The following is a 22,854-nucleotide window of genomic DNA, read 5'->3' on the forward strand; positions in this document are numbered from 1 at the left end:
CTTTTTTTTTTTGGGTCTTTTTCAAAGAGAGTATTATATTTTTTTATTTGTTAACTATTTAATAGTATTATTCATATTTTATTTTTATAGAGTCTTATTTTATAAGAAAAATAATTAAAAATAAAAATTTAAGAGAGATAATTTTATAAATTTCACAAAATCGTCATTTATTTCTTAAATTTTGTGTCCGGTCAAATGACGATACATAAAATGAGACATAGAGAGTAATTAATTATTTTTTAAAGACTGGAACCTAGAAATAAATTAATATTATGATAAAATATTCATATTAATCATTATTTCTTAATTGAGGTGTAAAGAGCAACGTGAACAAATAAAAGTGAATGAATAAAGTACTAAATTTAGTATAATTAATGTCATGTTGGGTGATTCTTTTGTTGTTCTGTATAAAATTTAGTATATTATGTACGGTGTTTTCTTGTTATTTTACCATCTCGCATTAATTAAACAGGTATAAATATGTTTAAAGAATGTATGATTTTGTGTGGATAAAAAATAAATAACAAATACATGAATAATTAAATTTTGCACGACTCTTAACAATCTAACCAACCACCAAACTTTAGGTGTCCATTTTGGTCAGAGGGATTAAATTAGTGATATCTGCCTATAGATATTACTTAAAATCATGATAATTTTTTACACAATTACGAAATTATCGTCTCAAATAAAAGGTGAGTCATCTCCCCGTTATAATTTTATAACAACAAACTGCGAAATTTTTTTAAGAAACTAAAGTACATGAACTATACTGTAAAGACCCTACGCGGAAAATATAAATTCAAGAAGCTCCAATTGCTGATCATAGGCGAAAATGTACTGAGAGTTAGATGCTGGTCATCAATCTCGCACGAATTTATTGGCATTATTCTGTGATTTACTATGCCTCATTGTCGAATTCTGCATTCCGGCACTTTGAATCAATGCTGCTGACAAATGCGCATTGCAGATATTAACCAGTGCATCGAACTACAAAGTTTTACTGCATTGCCTAAAAAGTTTTAACTACAGAAAGGGTTACTCAAGCAAAATGTAATATAATTACACGAAAATCATCGAAAGTTTGAAGAACTAGTTAAACTCTGACCCGTGACATTAAAAGAACCAACACATTGAAACAAACGGGCACAAATAAAATTTTCAAGGCTCTGAGGCTACGTAGGTGTGCGGCTTAAAAGGCTACTAGAGTCTTCCTAGGTATGCGGCTATACTGGTTCGGACATCCTACGGGTTTTTAAAAGCAATTGCAAATTCAAGGACGTCATGAACCTGAGAAGAGAGCTACCTAGGTGTGTACCTCTCTCAGCTTGACAGAGACAACTACTCCATAGATTATATGACTGATGATTAGGACCACGGCCAAGAAAAGAATAGCCAACACTCTCAAAAGCTTTAAGTTTAATTTAATACGAAAAAACCTCACAAGTCAAGCAAGTTACAAACAAGCTTTCCAAGAGGTGAAACCATACAAAATCCTTAAAACTCCTAATCAGGTATCAACTACCTTCTCCACACCATCAACATGTGTCCCTTCAGTCTTCTTTGTTTCTGAAACAGCCAACTCGTCAATCTTTTGGGTCACCTCACCCATACCATCACCACTGGCATTTGCAGTAGTAGACCCGTTGTCCTCAATCTGACCAAGAGGGCCCAGCTGCCATATTCTAATAGTCCCATCTTCAGATCCTGAGGCATAGGATTCACCCCCTGGGGAGAACCGCAAACAGTGGACAGGACCATGGTGTCCCTTGTTGCAACCTATGTTGTACAGAAACAGAATATAGCATGTGGTTAAAGCTTGAACGGAAAGAGAAGCAAAACCTTTAGTGAAGTTGAGAAAACGCAAATACTGGAAAAAATAACCAGAAAAAGGAACACATAAACAAAGATACTGATCAGAGTAACTACAGTTTCTAAATATTTACGAGCCCCATACAACCTACCAATTTCCTCTCCAGTGTGAAAATCAAAGACATGAACCCACATATCTTCTCCTCCAGCAATGAACCTATTACCGAACTTTGGTTCCAGGGAAGCAGATTCAACTTTGCAAGGCAAGTCATGGCTCTTCACCAATCCAAAGCTGCTTTTAAAGAAAAAGGTTAAAATGCAAAGTAAACTGTGGCAACATTCTCTATTTAAAATATCTTTGTGCCATTAAAGTATGAAAAACAAATACATACTGGTTAGCATCCCAAAACTTGACAGAGGAACCATCAGCAGTTGTTATGTAACGACCATCTTGACTTACTTCAGCACTGGTTACAGGAAACTTAGTTTCAAGGATTTGAACAACTTTGCCACTCCTCACGTCCCATAACCTAGGTTACAACAATTAAATTAAACCAATTTAAGATAGTGAGCACTACTGGGGGAGTGAAAGTTCATGACGGAAATATGAACCACATGTGTGGCCTTTGTATCAAGTATCCAGTAATATTCGCAGTGAATTGATCTACAAATCCAAGCATTGTATTGGCAAAGACAGTGAGCAACCAATTTATCAAACCTCTGAGCTTTGAGCATGTACAATTACTTGCTATGTCTAAGTGACAATGAGCACTAGCCACATGGCCCACATCACTAATGCAACCAGCAAGAAAAACATAAACAAAATATACAAATAGAGTCGGCGGACTTTTGAAAGCCTACCTCAATCCACCAGCATCTCCAGAGGAACTCAATATAGTTTGATCACTGTGCAGCCAAGCAACTGTCCTAATTGAACCAGGAGAGCTGTCAATTTCCCTTGGAGGTGCATCTGGTCGGTTTAAATCAAATATCCGAAGAATTTTTTCAAAACCACCGGTGAGCAGCAGATTTGTATCCTGCAAAATCGCCACACATAGTTCATACAAATTATCAGAATGTGAAGGCCAATAAATGGGAAAGATAAATATGGACTGAAGTCCCTTTGACACGTGTACTGATAAGAGGGGGGGAAAAAAAAAAGAGGACCAAAAAAAGAAAAGGAAGATAAGTTCCCATCACATAGAATTGACTAGAGAATTTAACTCAAGCCTGAAAAAATCTCAGTTAGTTTTTAACAATGAAAGATGTTTGCCTTTCAATAGCAGTAGCCTCTCATGACTTGGCAATAATTGAAATTGGCATTCTCTGCTCTTATTTTTCAACCTAAAATAAGGAGACTTTACATGAGCACCCAAGAGTGTGGCCTGCCTGTCAATGAAGTGTGATTTCTGCCAATATGCATAAGCCTTGATGGGCATATACAGTCACAGTATTCTATTGTTTTATGAAGGTATTTCATTATTAAAGCATCAAGGAGATGCAAAGTTCAAAAAAAAGAGTTATAAAAGAACAGAAATACATTCATTAGACCCTTTACATGTGTCAAACAAAGACCAGAAAATAGCAGTACAATAGTATTCTATTAAATCGATATCATAGCTTGGTTACTACAACTTAAGTGAAGTTATAAAGCTCTAACCCGAAAGACCTTTTATAGAAGTAAAGGAAATATGGTTGTAAAGGTACCTCTGAAAAGGCACAGGCTCGAACTATGTGCTTGTGGTCAAATGAGTGCAAAACATCCCCAGTTAATGCATCCCATAATTTCCTAAAAACAACCAACACAAATCACACAATATAAAAAGGAAAAAAAGGGACAATTAAGCTATGGAGAACTCTAAAAAGGATGACGAAGCTTCTACCATATTCAATATGCTATTAGATATTTAATAATAAATCTATGTAGATAATGACATGAAAGATCGGCCAGTAATAGACATGCCACAAAAGCACTATTATTGTTCTACATCACTTCTTGCAGACTGATGTCTCCATACAAATGTCACTTAAATGTTTATTTTCAAAGTACTGAAGTGAAGCCGTTAGATAACATACGCGCTGAAATCGGCAGATGCAGATGCAGCACGAAGAGCATTCTTATCCAGACAACAACTCCACACTGCTCCTTTATGCCCTTCAAATGTTCCAATCCAATCTCCAGTTTCTCCATTTCTCAGCATCGGTGTAGAATCTTCAAGATAGATTAAGAACAAATAATGAAATGAAAACTTATTGCAGCGAACGAAAAAATACAAAACTACTATGCCTAAGTCACAAACAAATTGTATAGGTTAGAATTTATATGAATCCTCACTGACCATGTTTCTCCATTTAAATTCATCTCACGCCAAAACTACACAAAACACAAATAAAAATAAAAGTACTAGAAGTTCTCTATATTTCCTACTTGCAATAAAACTCTTTGATATGGCCGACTCCTCGAAAGCATATGACCTAAAGTACATGCTATATTAACATGACTAAAACATAATTACCAACTAATTAATATTGCCTACAAAAAACTTTTTCTTTAATTTTGCATTATCTTTCATAGGTCTACATAGACTTGGCGAAAAAACAAAAGGATTTTTGGAAACTGTTTCAATTTTTTGTTTTTTTGGAAACTGAACAAAAAACAAAAGCATTAAATCAACAAATATTAAAAGAAAGAGAGCAAATAGGTACTTTTTGACAACAGTGTACACTGAACAACATCTACGACGGTGTAATACATTGAGTAGGCATTTGGCCATAAATATTATTCAGAATATTCTGGAATACGTTTTCACTTTATTCCGGAATACTTGTTTGGCCATGAAGACCAAAAATGTATTCCGGAATATGTTATCACAATTTTTTATTTTATTTTTTTGAAAACACCTCTTAAGGTGTTCTCGCTTTTTTTGCACACAATTTTTCCTATTACTTTACAAAAAAGTACAATCAAAGTCTAAAATATTTTTGAAAATACTATGGCCAAACACAACTCTCAACTCCATTTTCAAATTCAAAAAAAAAAAAACAAATAGAGTGAATACGTTTTAAGTTTTCATGGCCAAACGGGTCCTAAGGACTTGCCTGAACACTGACAACATAGTAACAAAATCTCAGGGGCTACTGACAACCGATATACCATGTGCTGCAGCATGCCAATCATTCAATTTACCACCAATTAGAGTATTTGGCGGAAAGACTAGGCATACAAAATATAAGACGATAACATAAGTGTCCACCTACCATAAAATGCATTGAACTTGGTAATATATTTTGATAGAATTGAATGCAGATAATAGAACTAGGTTTACTCTAACAAGGTTTGATAAAAACTGCACGTAAATGAAGTATGCATTTCGTATCAACACCTTAGACTAAACAAAATACAGGAACACTTTCAATTTGTCTTCCTCAGTTTTGTGAGGATAGAAATCCCTTCACATTGATGAATAATCTTCTTTGGCTTTCCTAGATTGGTGCTTCTCGGGATTCTCACAATTAAGCCCAAAAGCCCTGAAGTGAGGCTCAAAACACGTTGAGCGCTTCGCTCAAAGCATGTTGAAAGCTTCAGTCAAAACACGTCTAGAGCTTTGCCTCACTTAATGTGCGCTTCACCGCTTCAGTGTTGTCATTAAGGATCTAAAACAAACGTTTCCTAGCGAATGAGCGTTTCATTAAGAGGCAGCACTAAACAATTAATATTTTACTTTTTCTGGAAAAAAAAAATCAATCTCTTTGTCCATATATTTGATATTGATATTTGTGGTTATTAAATCCTGGATTAAACATATATGTCTGTATCTCTAATCTTTAACTCCATTCGCGCCTTTTCTCTTTAAAGCGCTTAAATCGCCAACAGACCTAGAGCTTTTTTTTTGCGCTTCCTTTTCTCTTTAAAACCCACGCTTTATTTGCACGTAAATGGCCAACAGACCTAGAGCTTTTTTTTTGCGCTTCCTTTTCTCTTTAAAGCCCACACTTTATTTGCACGTAAATGACCAACAGACCTAGAGCTTTTCTTTGCGCTTCCTTTTCTCTTTAAAGCCCGCGCTTCATTTGCGCTTAAATCGCCAACTGACCTAGAGCTTTTTTTTGCACTTCCTTTTCTCTTTAAAGCCCACGCTTTATTTGCGCATCAATTGCCAACAGACCTAGAGCTTCTTTTTTTTTGCTTCCTTTTCTAATCGCCAACAGACCTAGAGCATTTTTTTGTGCTTTTAGTTTTTGATAACACTGTCTCTAAGCAAATCCATAAAAATTCTAAAGTTCAACGGCAGAGCCAACAATTGAAGACGTGATGCTACTCTATTCGCTCCAAAATAAACTCAGACTCACGCCAATAATAACTTGCATATACTTATGACTAGTCCATACTTATACGGCAAGATCAAATGTCTATAAATGGGGCGGCCTGGTGGTTCTAAGAATGTAAATACTAAATACCATAAACAATCTAAGGACATTTTCAAGAAGTAATGCACACCAGACACAGACTTTACACACTGTATACTAGCTCATAATTCAGATTTCAGAATAAACTAGCTCATTCAAAACAGTCAAAAAAACATTTCGACTATAAAAATACAACGCAGCTGTATCAAATTCACACAATAGTTAAATAAACCATCAAAACTACCAAAAAAAAAAAAGTGGCATAACAACAATCAATGTAAAAAAATACCCTTGCTGGCACTGATGAGGAAAAATCCATCAGGAGTGATTGGACTATAAAACAGATCAACAACAGGACGAGAATGCCCATGACAAACAAGCGGTGCCACAACTTTCTTCTTATCCATTACTCCCAAATATTCTAATTAAAAAAAAATAAAAATTTATATCTACGAGAAACCCAACCCAGCGCCGAATCGAAAATTGATCACAGAAAAAAAAAAAAGTCCCCAAATGATCAAACAAAAAAATTGAAAAGATCTACAAATCAGAATGATAAATATAGAAAGAAATTATATGTATGTATAGATGATATAGATGTGTGTATAGATTGGGGAACTGGCGCGATTGAAAAAAAAAGGTGGGAAACCCTAATTTTAAGATTTGATGGATCCACACCTTTCTAACCCTATCAAACTACACATATAAAGAAGGAGGCCCTAAGGATAGATAGATCAGAATTATTGGTGAATTAAGATAGGAAATATAATAAAATTAGGAAGATACAGGGGGGAAAAATCATAGAAAAATAAAAAAAAAAAAATTATACTGAAACTATAGGGCTTGGCGCAGGGAAGACATTGCGGCAAACAAGATCTAATATAGTCCCTTCACACACACCCTAACCCATAACCCCCAACCCCCACGTCTATACATTTGTAGTTTTGTATACATTGTTTATACATTATTTATTGTTAAATAAATTGTATTGTTGATTTTAATCTTAGTTTATCACTTGGATAGAGTAAATTAATATGATTTGAAGTAATTTTGTAAGAAATATTTATGTCTATTAATTTTTGAATGTTCTATTATTTGATTAAGAAAGTTTTCTGCAGAGAAAGTTTGTTAGTTTTGGCAGATGATGAGGTGTGAGTTTATTCAAAATTTAGTTACAGTAACTGTCACGTGGAGAGTTGAGATTGATGGCGAGTTGATTGAGCTTCGAGGGTTGTGATTAATCAGTTAGGTCGGCTCAGTTGATTCGATTACACAACTTGATCGAAGTAACCGTGTGATAAATCTACATCTTGTTATTTTGGACATTTCGTTATTTCATCCTCAAAGTTATTTGTTGAGAAAGTTCGTTAGTTTTGGCAGATAATGAGTCAAGGGGTTATTCAAATTTTAGTTACAATAATTATCGTCACTCATGTTGAGGATCGAGATTGATGGTGAGTGCATGAGCATTGAAGGTTGGGATTAGTCAGCTCAATCAATTGATTGCATAGTATATGTGACAGACTAGCAGGGGCGAAGAGACATTAAGAGTGTGTTTGATATGACGGGAAATATTTTTTGAAAAATGTTTTTGAATTTTCTCATGTTTTGTTGGCTTAAATGTTTTGGAAAATGTTTTTTCAAATTAACTTATTTTCCTCAAATCTAAAGAAAAAGACTTTCCTTCAAAAAGTAAGAAAAATATTTTTCATAACTCTCCTTCAACCTTACTCTGAAGTTGAATGTTCATACAACTCTAAAAAACACCATCCCTACCCCGGATATTCACCCCCCTGCTACCCCCACCACCACTACCCCCAATACAAAACACATATTTAATTTTAAAAAAAAAATTCAAATTTTTTTTTTACTTCATCCCCTACCTCGCCCCCCACCCCCAACTAGCCCTCCCTCTGAAAAAATATTTAACTTTTTAAAAAAAATTATTTTTTTTCTTATCCCACCTTCTAAGGAGTATGACATTTTAAGATATATATATAATTTTTAAATCAATATTTTTCTTACTCCACCCTCACATCCTACCCCGACCCCCCACCCCACCCCTCCCCCTACAAAGAAAAATTATTATAATTTTCTTTTTTCAAAAAAACTCAAAACTTTTTTTACCCCATTAGTATCACCTATTCTGACCTCCCTTCTACACACACATACTAAACTCCTTAATTTTTTTCTCATTTTTTATTTTATTTTTTTTTAGTTTTGAAACTTTTTTTCCCACCCTTCTTACCCTATTCGTTTTCATTATTTTTGTTAAATAGTACTATACACCAATACTTTTAGAAAATATTTTCCTACTTGTATAACAAAAATACGAATATAAGTAAGAAACTTATTTCTCTAAAAAAATATTTTCATCCTCCATATTGAACACACCCTAAAAAAATATTTTTTTCAAAGTCAAAAATTATTTTTATAAAAAATATTTTTCTACTCTTTAGTTAAATACTAAAATATATTTTCTAAAAAATATTTTTTCTTTCACCAACCAAACACTAAAAAATATCAACTTTTTTTTTCATGAAAATATTTTTTAGAAAAATATTTTCCTACATACGAACACACTCTAAATTTGCACGGTTTCTTCTTCTCCAAAAGTCTTTTCCTTCTCCCTGATTTATTTATTTCCAGTCTCTTCTTTTTTTCTTAAGACCTTGAACTTGTGACCAAAATTTACTTTAGACCCTAAACTAATCAGGTAATTATTTACCCTTCTTAATAATTTTAAAGTGAATTAATTTCCCCCTCTATGGCTGACATGGCAAAAAAAAAAAAAATTATTTTTAATAAAAAGGGCCCACTTTTTTTATTATATATATATATATATATATAAAGTAACCATCTTCTTTATCTTTTCCAAATCCACCGTATTCTTTGTCTTTTCCAAATCCCCTCCCCTGTTTCCATCACCCCCATAACACCGTTTCTTTCTCTATTTTTTTCATAACCCCCAATCCACCCCGTTTCTTCATATGAGGCGAAGCCATGGGAAATTTCGTAAAAGGTGACATTGAATGTTTTGAGAAGTTTTTTGAACTGAAATTTTTGTATTTTTGAGTTAAAAAATTGTGGAATTTATGGTACTCGATAGAAAATTTGTGTCAAAATTATCTCAAAGTTGACAACTTTGTTGTTTTAGTAATTCTGTTTTGCCTTTTGACAAGGGTGGTTGAACCCAAAATTCGATTATGAAAAATGGAGCCGAAGGGTGGTTGAATCCAAAATTCTGGAAATCTTGATTAAAAGATACAAAATTTATAAATTCTTGATTAAAAAAGTTATTCTGGAATGATGAAATCGTTTCTAGAATGATGAAATCTATTTCAAAAAAGTTATTTACTCACACATAACATCCTTGTTAATGTTGGCTGTTAAAAACGTTGAGGGAGTTAGAATTGAAGGTTGAAATAATATTTTAAGGGAGGAAAAACCTTAAATTGATGTCTTTATGGCTGTTCTCTTGATGGTGTTAATGAAAAAAAATGAAGGGGAAGGCTTTTTCGTGGCAGGGGTGGGGGTTCGAAGGGGAGAAAGAGAGAAGGCGGGGAGTGGGAGTGGGGGGAATGGTTTGAGAAGAAGAAGAAAATAGCTGGGGGGGGGGGGGTGAAGGGGGGGGGGGGGGCGGCGAGGGATCTAACTGAAGAAGAAGGAGGGGTGTGGGTGTGTGAAGAAGAAAGGAGATTTTTTTTTTTTTTATTATATATATATGTGTGTGTGTGTGTGTGTGGCATCATTTTTTAAATAAATATTTACGTGGCAGTGAAATGGCACTGACGTGGACGCGTGTATAGTGCACCTCCCTTTGTGAGAGTGGTAATATATTTTAAGGGGGTATTTAATTCACTTAAAAGTTGTTAAGGGGGTATATAATTTTTCGACTAGTTTAGGGTCTAAAGTAAGTTTCGGTTGCAAGTTCAGGGGTGTTTTGGTGTATTATCTCTTTTTTCTTCCATTTCAGCTTATCTATCGAGCTAAAGAGTAATAGTTCAATTTTTCCATTTTCAGTTATTTTCGTTATTAGCTTATGAGTTACTGTTTGTTGGACAATAAAATTTCGAATCATAAAAATAAGTAATCAAGACAAGAAAAATATTGCAATAATCAATTTATTGATTTCAATGTGAGTGTCTCTGATTCGCCTTTTCAAATATAAATTGAAAGACTTAAAACTTGATCTTGAATTTGAACTTGCTTTGTTGATTTGAGGGACTTGATCTTGACTTGTGCTTGAATTCAAGGACTTTTGAGCTTGTTCTTGAATATTGTGGTCCTGATGTTGAATCTTGATGAACTTAATTTGTATGCTTGAGCTTTGTAGAGAAATTATGGCATTTGATCCACGAGCTTTCTGTTGCTTCTTGTTAGAGTTTTGGGAGTCCTTTTCTGAATTATAAGACCCATATTTATAGTTGTGGAAAGGAAAAAGATGATGAAAATGAACTTTCTTTGACCAATCAAATTCAAGTGATATAACGCCTTTTATAGGTTTTTGATTTCACTAAGCCTGCTGCATCATCTTGACATGTGACATGATTCTATTGGTTTCTTCACTTGACTTGACATGCCATGTCATTTAACATGTGACACTTATTTAGGCTTCTAGAATATGACAATATATTAGGTTTAGCAAAGTGGGCTCATCATTTGTAGCTCAAATCAATGGGTTAGCCCAATAAAAATTGAACTTTAATTAAATCCATATATGTTTAGACTTAAATAATCAAAGGAAAATAACAGAAACGACACTTCAAATTAAAATATTTCTACGAAAATTGCCATAAAATTTAAATTCCATTTTCTAACCATTTCAATTTGTTGGGTTGTTCTATACCGTTTTTAGACACTTTCTATACAGTTTCTATACATATCTTATACATGTAAATATTCCATACAGAAATTATACAGTTTTGATGCACAATTTATATAATAATTGTATTTTTTATTTTACACATTTTATGCAACAATTATATAATTTTTATACACTTTATATATATATATATATATATATATATATATATATATATATATTCTATACATATACATATTTGATAGAACTATACATATATCTTATATAGATACATATTCTATATAACAATTACATCATTTTTATATAATTATATTTTATTATTATTTCTAAATAAAAAAAATAGAATATTTTTCAGTTAAAAATTTTATAGGGAAAAAACAACTGAAATATTTTTAAAAGGACCGAATGGTCAAGTTGAAAACTGTATCAGTATTGTATATGAACTTTATCTGAACTGTGGATCAAAATGACTCAAATAAGGAAACGACTATAAAGTGAAAATAATATACCCGACTGATCACTTTTTGGAAAGATATCAAATTTGGGCTATTTGTTTTAAAAAGTGTTATAGAGTGTTCTTTTCCCAACAGTTAATCCAATTATATTGATCCACTATATTTGTTTGAGACTAATCTATTTTGAATTTAACATAATTCGAATTTCGTATGAATTTTAATTTAGTAAAATTTCGTTGCCACACTGTTCATTTTCATTTTTTAGTTACTATTAGCTAAGGAGTTACTGTTCATTTTCTCATTTTCATTTATTTTTTTTTTTGGTAAAAAGTTATTTTTGTTATTATCTAAGGAGTTATTATTTTGTTTTTCATTTTCAGTTATTTTCGTTATTAGCTCATGAGTTGCTATTTAATTTTCTCATTTTCGATTATTTTTGTTATTAGCTGAGGAGTTACTGTTCATTTTATTTCAATAATATTATAGCTTAGTTTGTATTTTAATTTTTAGTTATTTCCGTTATTAGCTCATGAGTTACTGTTTAATTTTCTCATTTTCGATTATTTTTGTTATTAGCTCAGAAATTACTGTTTTTTTTTTGTTTTTTTTAACGATTTCCTAGTTTAGTTTGTATTTCAATTTTGTTCGTAGTATGATTGAATATTGTCCCAAAAAATACTCGTTATTTTAAATTATTTTGTGATCACTAAATTTCTCTTTCTAGTTTATTTTAGATATATATAACTTTTTATATATAGTAATTCTTTAATTAAAATATACAAAATTTAAATTTTTTCCTTATTTATACATTTTAGCCCAGTCAACCTAAGACAATTGAATTAAGATGGATGAAATAATTTTGAATCACTTCAACAATAGAAATTTATAACATGTTTAATCAAACCTAATTTTTCTTAGATGAGTGTATTTTTATAAAAATAAAATGTTTGATCAAATTTTAAAGAGAAAATAAGTGTTTTTGAGGAATAGTAAAAGCTAAAACAAATACTAGCCTTTTTCCTAAAAGTATTTTTTGAGGCAACACTTTAAAAAAGTTTGATCAAATGATAACCGTTGTTCAAAAGGATTTTTTTGAACTCATTAGTCAATCATAAACTATTTTCAATCAAAAATAATTTTTTAAAAAGTACTCTTGAAAAAAAAATTAAAATAAATTAATTTTATATGCTTGGTCAATAAGACTACTTAATCAATAAAGGCTGGTGCTTATGTAACCTAAAATTTACCACGGTCAAGTGTGAGAAAATGACTGAATTAGGAAAATTATTTCAGATGATGGTCCAATGAATGTGATCCACATTATCTTCACTGTGGTCATCATGCATAACAACTCTGAGTTTTCACACCACTAAAAGATGTGGTGCGGTGGATGGGGCTAATTCTCCTTTAATCAGAGGTCTTGGATTCGAGCCATGAGTACGGAAAAATCCTTGATAGGAAGCGTCATCCCCCGAATGGGGCCCTACCCGACGCAAATTTGAATTAGTCGGACTCCAATACAGATACCAGACATCGAATAAAAATAAAAAAAGCCTCTGAGTTTTCACAAACATCTTGTCCGAAGCTCATGTATATCACTAAACTCAACATTTGTGGTGTTCGGCTTTGGGTTTTCATCAGCAAGTATTCACTATTCTATATATGGGCCGGGGCCTTAGTTTTAGCCTTTCGGCTTTCTTAAGCAAGCACAAATATTGATAAATATAGCCTTTATTGGCAAACCTTTCGTTCATATCTTTGAAACATAGCATTACGGAGTATCAAGTTTTACAAAGTAAAATTTCATTTAGAATTTTCTAGTTTCACTAGTATAATTTGAAACTTTGGTTAACAACTAGAGTATATTTTAACGAGGACTGAAAACAGCTATGTGTGAATTTTACTCCATGTAATTACATAATGTATCATATTACATTGTATATTGTTTTGATAAATATAACATTTGAATAGATTGTATTGTTTTAAGCCGTTACGTAATGTCTCACGCACAAAATCTGAAGAATAAACTTCCTATATTGTAGAGAAAAGTTATATGATATGGGTTAGAGTTTTTACAAAGAAGGTAAATAAAACGAGAGGAAAATAAAGGTAACTACGCGACCATAATGAATCGATTGTTACATAAAATGTGACTTTTCATAGGATTTAACGGCGTGATTCAATAAAATTTAAGTAACAATCAAAACAAATATTGTATTTGACATAACAATAGAATACAATATTGTATTATCCCACGATACTTATTTGTCTGCTTCACGAATTTTTACTTTTTAAGTTTATTTTAGGTTTTAACTTGTGTTCTCACCAGACTATTTGTTCAACCCACATCTCCCATGCAATGTTTAAATTTGCTTCAGTTGGAAGTAGAACATTACTAGATTTTAAACAACACAAGTCCCTCTATTCAATGATATCTTTGCTTCTTGAATTTAAAATTTCAATATTCAAATCAAAATGCACCGGTGACACAATAGTTTAAAGTTGACGAGTGCTGTAAGATCATATAAATGCTTCACTGGCCCTGGAGTTAATTTTATACTTACAAGTCAAACACTGTCACATAAATTGGAGATAAAAACCGTAATAATTAATATATAACATGAATTAACATGATTATGGTACGTGAGTTGCACGTGTATCAAATATTTTTTTAAAATAAAATTATGTAGAAAATTTATTAATTGTGTATGTGTTGTTTTATTAAATCTAAAAACATTAAGAAAATTACGCAAATTTTTCAAGATTAAAAAGTGCAGTTTATTAAAGCTGAATTTTGTCCTCATACTTCTTATTTTCTATTTTTAAAATTATGTATTTCTATGAACATTTATTTTTATTCTTAGGCATTTATATATTTATACTTTCCGTAAAATAGAATATAATGATTTATAATAACATAAAATATATAATTTAATCATAAATCATAACAATTAATTTTTTAATTTTGTACTCATTTAAAATATAATTTATATAAGTTGATAAATAGTGAGTTAAATTTATAAAAAAAAATTAAAATTTTATGTATGTAAACAAGCATTTTTTTTTTAAAACAAATTTTTGGTGGTCTGTTAGGACCTTTTTATCAACATAAGACCCTTAATGTTTTATACAAACAGATTAGGTCCAAAATTGGGTCCACAAAAGACCCGACCCAAACAGAAAAAGGGGATCTCAAAAGTTTCCAAAATGTCTCTGTAAGTTTGGATTTGAGTAGAGTATCAAATACTCTTTCTATTCCATTTGTCCGCAACAATGGTGATGGTGTGTTGCCATATTCGAAGCTCCATTTCCTCCTTCCGTTGTGGTGAATTGGAGCAAATATCTTTCTATCAACTTCACCTCTGTTAGGTAGTGTCATCTTCATTTAATTTGTGGAATTTAAACGCGAACTGATGCTTCTTCTCTTTTGTTTTTAGGTGGTATTGAGTATCTCTCATGACCAGACTACATTTTTTTTCACCCAGATCCCGAGCTCTCTCTTTGTAAGGTGATTGAAGGGTTCGTTAAAAGGGTACAATAATTTGATAAATAATAATAAAGAAAAAGAATTAGGAAAGTAAAAACTCCAGAAGTTTCACTGCAATTCTCTCCTTCCTTACACATTTCCTTTCTCTTTATTTTGATACTCGAAAAATTGATGAATAAGGTGAAATCATGAAGCTTAAATTTGAACATTTATTGAAAAGTATGTTCCTACTGCATCCATTGAAGGACGGTATGTCAAATTTTGTGTGTAATTCCATCTTCTTTCACTGTTTCCTTTTTTTTTTTTTTAGGCTTTAACTCGTTTGAATAGATATATTTTTTTAATTACATTTTGTATGTTTTGATTCTCTTAAAACCACTGTTGCATTATATGTTCCTAGTTTGATTTATTGATTCTCTTAAAACCACTGTTGCATTATATGTTCCTAGTTTGATTTTTTGATCCACTTTTTGCTTTGCATGTTCAAAGATTTCATTTTTAAAAGGCATTTTGATTTAATTTCTTGTTTCAGGTGTGATTTGTTGGATTTTTACATATAATATGTGTATAGTGTGCTTAATATTGTCAATTTTGAATGTCTGATGTTTGCATGTCAGTTGAGATATTTGAATTTGAGGCATGGGATAAAAATAGAAGCAGGTAAAGTAAATAGAAATATTATGATTTGATTTGTCATTTCGGGGCTACTATTGTTATTTCTTTTTTGAAAAATTGAATTTGAGGGATGTTTGTGTACTAACTTTAGAATCTAATTAGTAGTACTTGAACTCGTCATTTAAAATTTATAACTCATAAAGTTGAAATCCCGACTCCATCCCAAACTTTGAACTCATAGAAATTGACATAACTGGTGCCAATGGAAGTCTGTTGTTCATAGCTCGTCGCTGCTTTAATATTTGATGTTTCATTTGTAATCTAGTGTGTGTTGTGTATAGTTAGATGGATACAGATAGGACGATGTTCAATTAGACAGATGCCAAACAAATTTTGTTCTTTAATAGTAATAGATATTTGAAATCTAATTAGTAACAGATGCATGCCATGTATTTGAATATAGACTTTATTTTTACTTGACATTGGTTAATTAACATGTATTTTTACTCTATTACACCACTTAACGATCGTATGTTGTATTAATTTTATGTAAATACCCGATGCAGATAAGTATTTTTCCGTGAACAACGTGGTCTCACATAGTCGGCCCCAGTTTGATTGGATCATGTATATTTATAGTTGAACCTGAAATTGGTTAGTGTGCACTTGGTTCCACAAAGATGCATCTGTCTGTGTTGTTATATATGTGTATGTGAAGCTGACTTATTTATTCAAATGGGTGGTCTTTTATTATGCAGAAAGGTGGCAAGGCTGTTGATAGCACAGGTGTCGACTGCGATATCGCAGAGGCAGAAGTCAGCACTAAGGGAAGCATACAAGAACAAGAAGTACCTGCCTCTCGACCTTCTTCCCAAGAAGACTAGAGCCATCCGTAGACGTCTTACAAAGCATCAAGCAATTGAATCCTGACCCTGATTCTTATGGATACGTTGATAATCTTTTAATAATTGAAAGAACTGCATAATGATCTGCTTTCTTTGGTAATAGTTTGTTAGTTTTGTACTTGGTTCTTCAAATGTGATGCATCAATTAATTTTATTATAATTATTGACATTATAATTTTTTTTCAGTGTGTTATAGTTATATGCCACTAATTTTCCTTAAAAGACATAGTTTAGTATTAGAAGGAATTCAACCTGGATAGAGCAAAACGGATATAAATGATTCAAATAGCAGAACCCAACTGGATTGGAAATGAAGTATAGTTGATCAAAATGATTTTGCATAACATCTTCTTATCTGTGTTATTTATTATCATGCTTGAAAGTAAAAAGTTGTGTACATTTATCACTATGGCGCATCTAAATCTTTATTGGCACTGTATTGCTTCCTTCTTTTGAAGAAGGAAAAGATTGTATTTACCATCAATGGTATGCCATGTGCCAATTTACTTTTGAAAAAGAATTTCATGTCGTATTGGGTTGTGCAAAATGCTCAACCCAACTCTCATATTTGCATAAATGCCTTCACAAGTTTAAGTATGTTGACATTTACATGTCATTTATACCTTTTTCATTAGAGTACTCAGCAGTTTGCTTATTAAAGGAGGACATAAGAAGTTAAGAGGAAATCCAAGGAGAGGAAAGAAATAGAAAAATAGTATAAAAGAGAAGAAATATAAACTGTTCATTTTTATTCTATTTAGATCTGAATTATGATGTAAAAGTAATGAATATTAGTTGATGTCCATTCTCCAGTGGTTATTCTGTTGTACTAATAATTTGGAAGTATAAATGTTTCAATCACTCTCACCCTAACAACCACCAATGACATGCAGGTGTGAATAAACATTTAGACGTCAGTGTACCTTATGGGTTTGGAGTAATATAAGGTCATTTATTAATTTTCCCTGCTTCTGTTGCTTGAATCTGTACAATTTGGAACATTGGGGTATTAGCTCTAGTATTCTTGTAACTGTCTTTTTATAATTACATTGTATGCAGTGCATTGTTACAAAAAAAGGTTATATATTGTATACAGTTTGTCAGACAACATCTCTTGATTTCTTGGCAAAATACCAGTTTGATTTCAATCTGTGCGTATGTGAAGGTAAATCCTTAACACCTTGGTTCTTCTCTTGGACAACTTAATGACATTGTATCATGTTGCAATTGGCTATTTTTATTAGCTGCTAGTTGGGTATAATTCTGAAAGTTAAGGGTTTTATTGATTACTTGGGTAATATGGTGGAATGGTGTTTTGAATTTGAAATGAGTTTGTTCTGGACTTCTGGTTTTAGCTGAAAGTGTTCCGTCTGACATTAACATGAATATTGATATATGATTGCACTTCAGGAACAAAATAGCAAAATTTGGGGGAACAAATATGCAGAAAAGTAGTTGGCCAGTCATAAATTTCTAAAGCAAAAATGTTGCAGGAGTTTAAAAGGTACTCCCTCTGTCCTATTTTATGTGGTACCCTTTTACAGAATCACCAACTTGATAAACTACAACAATGGTAGATCCTGAAACAACCATCATTGCCACCAACATTACCAACATTGCGTTTTAGCAGAAACTCATAGGCAGTACACTTTGCAATGACTTGAAAGTAATTGAATCTAAAGTAACTATGTATCCTTAGAACCTGCAAACACGAATATTTGAAGTTAGTCTGATATTACATAATTAGAAGTGTAGTTAATATTTTGTATCAAGTAATCATATGTATTATGTCTTACGTAATATCTCTTTGTAGATGATGTTTTGGCTGTATGTGCCTTTCTTGCTCTTTGGCTGTTCCATCATAACCAAAACCTTAGTCGTTGACATTGATACCCCCTCGATAGTGGAGCGTATAGTTGTCCATGTGAAAAAACGTGTTGTGGCAAGTACAGTCCAACAGTTGGTATTATTTGACCTTGTGCTTTGTTAATCGTCATTGAAAAGCACAGCCGCACTGGAAATTATTTTTTAATGAATTTGAATGGGTAACCTTCATTTTCGGAAGGTGATAGTTGGATTCGTGGAATAAATACATGTTTGAAAGTATTTTGGCCCATCATTATTTCAGCATGTATGACGTTATTGTCAAAACCTCGGCATATCATTCTCGTGCCATTACACAAGCCATTGGAAGCATCTAAATTTCTTAGTAACATGATAGACACATTTTTCTTCAATACCAATCTGCATAAAAGTAAAAGCTACTTTGATAAGCAATTTCACTTAAGAAAGATATTGAATTATAATTGAAGTTTTATAATTATAAGTTTGAAATTAAGTATACAGTTTGTGGAGTAAATAACTAACTATTTCTGAAAAATATTTAATTATAACGGATACATCAGCCTATGTTTAAATCTCTATACATTGAGTGTTGCCCGAAAAGTTTCTATCCCTCTTGTAGTTCCTGTCGACTGCACTAATTAGTATTCTTTTCTTTTTATCTTGTTAACTGAAGTATTCTATGAGCATTTGGTTTTATGATATACTGTTAGTGTCCATTTGTATTCAATTGGCTCAAGTTATAATTTTATCTTGCAGGATTAGTATCAACAACCTTCTGCGCAAGAATCAATTCGTAAAGATCTTCATGGAAATGAATTGAAGTTTCTCGATAAAATTTGTGGTTATTTTCTGTTTAAATTATTGATACAATAATATTACAGTAAAATACAATCACACACTACTAAATATTGAAGAATATACCTGTGTGGAGGCACCGCTTTACAAGCTAAAACAAACTAGTGTACATCTATGTTTATATTTAGTTATGAAAATAATTTCCATGCGATGATTTGAAAGTTCATTTCTCGTCATGTTCCAAATAATTTTTCTTGCCAGGTTCTCATGTTTATTTAGTTTTTTTGTAGGTGACAGAATCTATAGATTTTACTGAGTTAACAAACAAAGAACCATGGCTCTAATCAACAAAGCTGGCTGTAAAACCAGAAATGTTGTTTGGGAAGCGTGGAAAGAGTGGCTAGGTAGCTTTGAATCTGGATCTAGCGGAGTTTTATGGTTTGTTAAAATACAACTTGGTGTGGATGTGAGCAGAGGGTTAAATGTTTTGAAATCTTTTACTGCTTCTAATTTGTTATAGTCATCTTACATGTGAATCTATTTCTAGCTTGAAATGGGTGGATGCAAGGCACCTATAACAATATTTATTGTTGAACCATTTGTTCCCCATGACCAAGAATATTACCTTTCCATAGTCTCTGAAAGGTTGGGGTGCACAATTAACTTTTCAGAATGCGGAGGCATTGAGATTGAAGAGAGCTGGGACAAGGTTAGTTGTTCCAAAATGTTTACTCTTTTCACTTATCTTAAAACTATTTGTTAGTTTTTTTTGGCAAAACTGGTTACTCTACTCATTCTGGTAATATCCAGGAAGTTCTCATGTAATAACAAGATTTTCTTTTCTCCTGTTATCTCTTTCCTCTGTTATAAATTCCATTATGAAATAGGAACATTTAATATAGTTCATTTGAACTATATAATATAATTTTTAGCTTAATTCAGAAAACTGAATATATGCAATTGTTGTTAGTAGATAGAATATTGATTCTAAAATACAATCCTATGCTACTCAATATGAAAGTGTCTTCCTATGTTCTATAACTGAGAAACTACTGTTAATGGACTGTGGTCATGGAATGACACCTTAATTTGGTCCAAGATTTGCAAAACAAATCGGTAGCCAGGTAAAAGAATGTCACTTTAGTTTTTCCAACAATCTTTCACTACCTTCTTAATTCAATTATGAAATATAGTATTCTAATTTGTATATCAATGTGTTGTTTCTGTTCCTATCTATTTATCGTGCTGTTATGTAGTTTTTGTTCTGTTTCTTTTAGTCGAGATCAAATATAATCTCATATTAGTAAATATGTAAGAACGTACCTGTGGGGAGGCAGATCGTTTGGTGTTAGAGTATTTAAGTAATCTTCTGGATAGTAGTTGTTTGTATCATCCTCTGCAGAGTCGAAAGTAAGAATCATTCTGGTTTCACCAGGAAATCTAGAAATTAACATTTCATTTAGCTGGTCAATGTATTCATTTCTGCTAGCTAAGATAGCCCGTTCATTCATTTATTTTGTAGAACTTACACTTTCAGCCAACGATGGAAATATTTGCTCTATTAAGGCATCTGAACCAGTGCTATTACTCTTAGTTTCAATAACCAATTGTCATGGAAGTTGATACAAGTATGATCTCATAGATGGACCCTTTTTGTGTATGTTAAAGACAACCGAGAGAAGGCCTGAGCTTAAGTGTGGGAGAATCCAAAAACCACCCCTATGTGTGCACTAAAGGGGTGGCCTTGAAGCCTTATTCATTAAAAGGACACCTTTGTCATTTTAAGTCTTTTAGGGAATGTAATATAAATAGAACCACTTAGGGTTTTATTCACTTAGTTGATCATATTTTAAGATTTGTAACATTTGCAACACTTTAGTTCTCTCTCAAGAGCTCCAACCGAAACTAGGGCTAGGCAAGTGAAGATTCACTTGTATTTGCATATTGGCTTGAAACATTGGTGTTTAGAGGAGGTAAAGGCCCTCTTGTGTCAACGTAGAGTTAGGTTTGTGTCGCAGATAGTGTTTAAGGGTTCAAGAGTGTAACAATTCTTAGGTTCTTAAGATTGTCCCTTTATTTGGTCTAATCATTTATCTTGTATCTTGTTGAATCTGTGGTTTCTTCTTGTTGACACAGTGAAGCCGTGTGGGGCCTCTTTGATTCACTATAGTCCTTGTAATCTTGTATTCTCCATCTACTTTGTTGAATATTATTGTTGTTGTCTTGAAAACATAGAGAAGCCGAGTGGGGACTTTGATTCTCTATTGTTGTTGATCTTGTAGGTCTCTTGAATCCATGTTGTGTGTTCGATCTTGTATCATTTGGTATCAAAGCTTGTGGCTGATTTTGTTCCAACAAAATCAATCTATGGCGTGACAACATTTCTCCTAAAGATGGAAATCTCTTCTTGGAAGATGAGAGTACTCTTATAGGTAAGAAATGTGTAGTCTCGGAAATGGGTACTCTTGGTAGTACTCTTGGTGTGCATGATGATCAATTTACTCTTAAATGTAGTTCACTACTTGAGCATGTAAATGGAGTGCTTAAAAATTCTCAAGTTAGTGATGGTGTCTATAGAATTGATCTTGATAATGCGCATGACTCTTTGAATATTGTGTGGTAAAAGCATTGCAATCAGTTTTGTTCATAGAGATCATGTGTATGAAAATATTTTTGTGCGTGAATGTGGGAGTGACATTCTAGGGGAAGGAAGGGCTAGCCTCAGCTTAGGCCCTTGGCTAAATTTTCCATTTGATCCCGGTACCATCTTAGAGTAGGAAAGGATGACTCTCGGCCTATTTTCCTTTTGTCTTGATGCTTCTCCGAGCCACTTCCTTTGTAGCAATTGTACTAATCTTTTTATGATTCAAAGGACTCGTGGCTATACTTCAATTTTTTCCCGCCTCAACATGACATGTTGATGTGTTATTTTTTCTAACCCTAACCTCTCATGTCATGAGGAGGTGTACTTATTTGTCTTCTCTTGATTTGCAAGGTACGGATTAGAGGTCGAATCCTTTTCAAGAAGGAGAGGATGATACGAGTATGACCACGAGGATGGACGAGAATGAGTGCGTATTGAATCCATCCAAGGAAGTGTACAAATGAAGTGTAAAAAAGGGCCTAAATGCACTAAAAACATCCCCTGAGTTACACTTTATGGGCACCTCACCCTTGAGGGGTATTGTGGTTATTTTGTATTCTATTTTGTAATGCACTATATATAGAACCTCTTAGGGTTTTTAGTTAGGGTTTTTAGTTTTAGTTTTTTGTTGATTATGAAAGTGTAACATTTAGAAACATCTCTCTTGAGAGAATGACCCTCCTTGTCCGAAATTGTAACTAGGGAAATCAACTTGAGTGTGGAATCACTCGTGTTGGATTCAAGCTTGGAAACGTTGGATGCTTGGGACATCGAGGTCACTCTTGTGCTAACTTAGGAGTTAGGTATTCATTGTGTGTATTGTTAAAGGTCCAAGAGTAGAATAGGCTCTTGGGTTTTTCAGATTATACCTTCATTTTGTCTAACTATCTATCCTCTTGTTTGTTGTAATCGTTGTTTCTTGTTTTTTTAATGTAACCTATGAGGTGTTGTTATTGTTACCACTTTGTTGTTGTTCATCTTGTCTTTATATTATTGTTGTTGTTGCTATTTTGGTGTGATAAACACCTTCTTCATTTCATTATTGTTGTTGTCATTGTCAAATC

At 32.6% G+C, this 22,854-nt stretch overlaps 2 protein-coding genes across 3 annotated transcripts in view; one reads left to right on the forward strand and one right to left on the reverse strand.

The window, feature by feature from the left end:
* Nucleotides 1–561: 561 nt before the first annotated feature.
* Nucleotides 562–7,164, reverse strand: LOC107861884 (serine-threonine kinase receptor-associated protein). Of its 2 annotated transcripts, XM_047410101.1 has the most exons (8): nt 6,509–7,143; nt 3,889–4,024; nt 3,520–3,601; nt 2,674–2,849; nt 2,205–2,342; nt 1,965–2,104; nt 1,526–1,779; nt 562–947 (listed from the first exon to the last, which is right to left on the reverse strand). In XM_047410101.1, exons 1-8 carry the CDS (start codon nt 6,624–6,626, stop codon nt 942–944), a joined length of 1,050 nt encoding a protein of 349 aa, XP_047266057.1. In that variant the 5' UTR covers nt 6,627–7,143; the 3' UTR covers nt 562–941. The 2 variants fall into 2 exon arrangements, with proteins under 2 accessions (XP_047266057.1, XP_016562748.1); XM_016707262.2 differs by lacking the exon at nt 562–947 and having other exon boundaries at nt 1,403–1,779; nt 6,509–7,164.
* A 7,497-nt stretch (nt 7,165–14,661) lies between these two features.
* Nucleotides 14,662–22,854, forward strand: part of LOC107861882 (boron transporter 4) — a 28,961-nt gene continuing 20,768 nt past the window's right edge. Inside the window, exons 1-5 of the transcript XR_007053979.1 lie at nt 14,662–14,868; nt 14,937–15,007; nt 16,168–16,255; nt 16,360–18,010; nt 19,108–19,855. The gene's annotated coding sequence lies outside the window, so the exon portion shown is untranslated. The remainder of the gene's footprint in view (nt 14,869–14,936; nt 15,008–16,167; nt 16,256–16,359; nt 18,011–19,107; nt 19,856–22,854) is intronic.

Source organism: Capsicum annuum, chromosome 3, assembly GCF_002878395.1.
Source record: "Capsicum annuum cultivar UCD-10X-F1 chromosome 3, UCD10Xv1.1, whole genome shotgun sequence".
NCBI lineage: Eukaryota > Viridiplantae > Streptophyta > Magnoliopsida > Solanales > Solanaceae > Capsicum > Capsicum annuum.